Source organism: Oryzias melastigma, linkage group LG16 (genome assembly GCF_002922805.2).
Source record: "Oryzias melastigma strain HK-1 linkage group LG16, ASM292280v2, whole genome shotgun sequence".
Lineage (NCBI taxonomy): Eukaryota > Metazoa > Chordata > Actinopteri > Beloniformes > Adrianichthyidae > Oryzias > Oryzias melastigma.
The window spans coordinates 28864729-28870079 of NC_050527.1; the positions used below are offsets into that span (position 1 = coordinate 28864729).

At 39.5% G+C, this 5351-nt stretch overlaps 1 protein-coding gene across 3 annotated transcripts in view; it reads left to right on the plus strand.

Moving 5' to 3' along the window:
• dcst1 (DC-STAMP domain containing 1) overlaps positions 1-5351 on the plus strand; it is a 12557-nt gene that overhangs the window by 940 nt on the left and 6266 nt on the right. For all 3 annotated transcript variants that reach the window (XM_024258342.1, XM_024258343.1, XM_024258344.2), the window contains exons 2-6: positions 1849-1923; positions 1995-2123; positions 3552-3691; positions 3955-4126; positions 4233-4376. In XM_024258342.1, coding sequence (XP_024114110.1) covers positions 1849-1923; positions 1995-2123; positions 3552-3691; positions 3955-4126; positions 4233-4376 — 660 coding nt within the window. The remainder of the gene's footprint in view (positions 1-1848; positions 1924-1994; positions 2124-3551; positions 3692-3954; positions 4127-4232; positions 4377-5351) is intronic.

The window sequence follows — 5351 nt, forward strand, 5'->3', positions numbered from 1 at the left end:
TCTGTAATAATACACAGAAATATGTTGTTGTTATTACTAACCTTTTTTAACCAGGGTGGGTCTGACTTAGATTTAAAACTTCTTTTTCTAGGGAGCCCTGGGCAAGAATCAATATAAGAATAAAATACAACAAATGTTAGACATATACAACAGAGTTATAATGCTGATTAAAACATTTACAGTCAGTTTAAAAAAGCAGTATGAAGTGTTCGTAATGTAGATTTCAAAGCATTCATGGGGATAAGTTCTCTTAGTTGCAAGTCCTTCAATGTGCAGATACTATATACATGTCTGATGTGCAAAACCCCCCCAAAATCTTGGAGGTAGGTAGTGTTTTAATGAAATCGTGTTGTGATTTTTGGAGTTATTGATCGATTGATTTCAAGCAATCTTCATTGATAAAAAAAGGAAAAAACAAAAAAGATATATAGATATATACATTTATTTAAGATGTTACTTCATCAATTGATTAGAAAATATTGAAAATAAAAGTAATTGATGCCATCTTCTTTACATTATAACTACTCCTAATCATAAATATTTGCATTTTTTTCACTTGTACATAAACACACACATGACACAATGATTAAAATAATAATGGTTAAGTAGAGTTTGAGCATATGCTTGAAAAAAGATGTAATCATGTATATATTATGGTTTACTATTTATTTATGTATTACTTGTTATTTATTTTTTCAGTCACTGCAGATTATTTATCAAGTTTTAAAGGTGAAGTTCCTATTGATTATTAACAGTGTTGCAGCAATCATCATACAACAAAATAATTTTTGATTGTATTCACATTGATAATTATTACACTAATACAGAAATAATTATTACACCAATCAAACTTTATTTGTATAGCATGTATACTATTGTATTTACCCAAAGTGCTTCACATAAAAACATTTTCCATTACACATCACACAGCAAACAGAATCTTTCTTGATTATCATCAGAAGGCATTTCTGCATCATTCAGTCCCATCATTTAAAGTTAAAGCCCCATTAGTTATCACACTGCAGTGTCTGAAATGTGTTCTCCACATTTGACCCCTCCCCTGGGGGAGTGGTGAGCTGCAGACACAGCTGCGCTTGGGAACCATTTGGTGGTTTAACCCCAGTCCAACCCCTTAATGCTGAGTGTCCAGCAGGGAGGCACTGGGTCCATTTTGGTCTGAGTCGGCCGGGAATCGAACTCACAACCTTCCAGTCACAGGGCGGACACTCTACCGCAAGACCACTGAGCTTGTAACCATACATTTATAGATAACAGGGAGCAATACATTTATGGATACTTGTGCGTCGTTTGAGCTCGGTTCTGAACCTGTGCCGCACACCGACACAGAAACTTTTCTTTGTGCTTCTTCTAAATTTGATCTTGATGTTCAGACTTTGAAACCCAACTTTTGACCAAACTTCTCCTCGTTTTCTACAAAAAAACTTTCCTGTTCTTCAGCCATTACTGAGGTTAGGAAGTGTTTGGTCATTTTCATCGGTCAGACTGACTGTGTGTGTTGGTGAGCGAAAAGCCGCTTTTCTGATTCATGTTGATGGTGTTAACAGTTAAAGAGTCATAAAGGTGAGTATTCAGGTGTTACTGGTGAGATCTCTGGTGTTAAAGGGTTAACTCTTTTTCTACACAGATTAAATCAAATCCAAATACATTTGTTTCATTGAAAACATCTCATAAATCAGTCAAACATGAAACATACATAGTGTGCAGAAATGTTAACATTTGTTTGTTTTGATGTAACTTTTTCATGGAGCTCCTCAGATTAGATGAGAGGATGTTCTGATCTTCAGATTCTGGATCTGTGTGTCTTTGATCGTCCTGTCTGTCCATCAGTTCTGTTCCTGGGGTTTGCACACAGCCTGCCTTTGACCTTTGACCTGAAGCTGGCTGCAGGGTTTGGTTTTGTTGGTGAGGATTCACACTCAGACACACACATGCAAACGTGCACACACACACCGTAACTGATGTGTGTGCTGCAGGTTTGTGCGTGGCCGGCGCTGCTCTGTCTTCATACTTCAGGTGTTCGGTCCTCCTTGTGTTTCCCAGCATGCTCGGCTCTCGGGGTCGCACCTACCTGATGATCCTGGTCCTGTCAGTGCTGTTCAAAGGTAAAGAAACAAAAGCTCCTGCAGGAAAACACCTGGAAGGGAAGAACAGATCTTTTTTATCTGCAGCTTTTCAAATCTAGTTTTAAAAAATCCAGATGTAGAAAGGAAAAAAAGATTTATCTGAAAATGTGAGTTCTGATTAGGGATGGGTATCGTTAAGATTTATCCATACCGCTTATTGATCCGCTATCTTATCAATATCCTTACTGATACTTTTCCTTGTGAAAACAAGAAGAGAGAGGACAAAAAGCAAACTATGTATGAAAACATTTTATTTTAGAACAAATTAAACACAATATCTTAATTTAATGTCCTTTGAAATGTTAAAATAAAATGTCTTTAAATTATTAACAAACACTTTAAGGTTGTTACCTAAACAAAATAATGCAATTAAGAACCAAAATACAGAGAATATCAAACGGTCTCCTCATTTAAAAAAACAATAACAATGGAAATAAAGAAGCAGAGTGATCCTCACACAGTTTTTCTGCAGGATTATCAGCATTTTGGTCTTTTAATTGGGCGGGGGTGGGGGAGGTGCTACTGCGTCTTTTAAAAGGTGGAATAGAAAAGTAACTTAGATTTTAGTTGTATTTTAATTTACATTGTATTTCAGAGTCTGCTGTTACAACCTCGTGTTTTCTATGATTAAGTGCTGTCATGCAATTAATTTTCTGAAGATGCTACCATGACACTGCGAAACAGTCCGCTTTTAAAATAAATATAAAAAAAAATGTCTTGAAATATAAGTTCTAATAATTTATTGAATGTTTATATTTTTCTTAAATGACAATGCTTTGAGCAGGATAATGCCCTCAGGGGCACAACTCGGATGTAACCATGAGATTAACGCAATTTATAAAACATAATGCGATAAAAAGACTGTAATTGATTAATTGCAATTAACGCGATAAAGTGACAGCCCTACTTAAGACAGAACGCGCCGTCTGCATCTACTTTAGAAAAATGCTGCCACACTTTGGACCTTTTTGTTCGTGGTTGCTCTGCCATCCGCGTCGGATTCAGTTGTTTTTACACACTTGTTACAGGAGAAATCCATGTATCTGAGTGAGAGAGTGTGAGTTTTGGAGTGTCTAGAACTGGAACATCTGAAAGACTCTCATCCACACCAGACCCACATTAGTTTGGCTTCCTGAATTCACAAATTATGAAGATCAGACTGAAGAGTGAAGCCACAAAATGAGTTCTCGGCTTCCCCGCAGCCATGTTTGTTCACAGCCTGACATTTCTGGACTTGATCAAAGCAGGAAAAGCTTCAGTTTTAGACCAACTGCAGGAGTCATAACTGACCACATGGTGTCAGTGTTTTCAGTCTCGGCTGTCTCAGTGAATCAAGTCTTCTTAGAAATTTTTTTTACAACATGGATCAAATCAAATGATGACATCATGTCCCATCATGCCTTTCAGGTCCGATCGCAAACATCCAGAAAAACGTTGAGGCAGCAGCGTTTTCTCTGAGCTGCAACTTGGACCTTCAGGTTCATAACGGCAAGTTGCTATGGAAACACGCCATCAGGCCATTCATCCTGGTCACGGAGGAGCTCATGGTCAGTCTGGTCTTCTGATGTTCCTCATGAAAATGTTGTGTTGATGAAATGCTGGAGAATGTTTCATGGAAGCTCCAGGCTATGACCTCACAGACGGAGGACCTTCACAGTTAAGCGGGTCACATCCGTCATCTTCTGGAATTGATTGAAGGATTTTGATTCCGTGATTTTATCCTCTACTCAGCTTCACTTTGCTGTTTTTCTGTTCTGCGTTCTTTTACATGGGAACGATCATGTTGTCAGGAGTCTTTCTGCTGCTGCAGGGCGACCAGGTGGAGTTTGAGTCAGAAACCCGGAGCATCAGCCAGAAGTTCCAGAACCTCAGAGATGAAATGGTCCTTCAGTACGGATACGAGGGATTCAAACCACCACCAGGCGGCGGCGCTAACAGCACACAGGAACAGTTCGACATCAGGACCAAGATGCAGTGCGACAGTAAGTTTCCTGATCCCGTCTGTCGATCCACTAACGACTGTTCCAGAAAAGAACTGTCCAATAACGTTCGGAGTGAACGAGTCAGGACAAACTGTGTGTGTGTGAGGCCTGGTGAACGACGGCGTGCAGCGATGTGCCGGTTGGTTCGACAGCAGGTGGAAGGCGTGCATGGCGGTGATTCCTGTCCCCGTCATCAACCACATCCTATGTGTCTCCATGAAGTTCCACTTCCTGTGTGACATCATGAAAGGTGAGTGAACTGGACCGGTCCTTCCTCACGTCACGAGTTGTGTTCTGCATGCTAAATTTGAACCTGTTAACACCGGACCTTCGACCAGCGAAACTCTATTAAGACTCTTTCTTCCTGCGTCAGAATCCGCTGATTTATGTTGAACACGTTAAAGGTCGAAGAGTTGCGGTATGTTTTTTCTGATGATGAAGGACACGAAAAAGATAAAAGTCCGTTCAATTTGTGAATCAGGAGCAGAAAAAGATTGTAGTCGTGGCGTACAAACAACAATCGGCGGGCCACAAGCTCCGCCCCATTCTGAGGCAGCCACTTGCAGACAAATAGATCCATGAACGTCTTTGTTTTCCTGGTCTGAGCTGGAATCTGGATCAGAACTGAACTGATGGATAGCTCTGATATTGATCACCATTTTTGTTGCACTGCTGATTTTAGGTTGGGGGTGTGAGGGGCAGTAAGCTAGTGGGAGAGAGTGTAAATAAAGGAATGCTGGGATACCAATGTAGGCTTACTTTTGCCTCAACAGTCCCGCCCACAACTCAGAGGTGAATTTCTAATGAATTCCTGTTGCTCTGCAGAAACTATGTCCAGAAAACGACACAGATTTTTGGATTTTGGCAAAATACCAGCATCATCATAGTTAAAGAAAACAATAAACTTTGAAAAAGTTTGGGAAACCAGACTGTAAATACATTCTGTATTGATATGAAATCTGACTTTATGGGACTCATTCCTTCAGCATCTTCTTCAAACAACTCGTCAGGTTAGTTTTGGTTTGTTCGGATCATTTTAATTCAGATTGAAACTTTCTTTTCTTTTCTTGTTACATCCTGAACCATGAATGTAGCTGAACCCTGAAACCCCAAACTAGTGTTTTTAAAGGCCTCGTGCAGTGGCAATTTTTTTTTTTAAATTTAGAAAGTCAATGGAACTTGGAAAACGAATCCGATAAAAATAATCACTTAAAATGATCCAGCA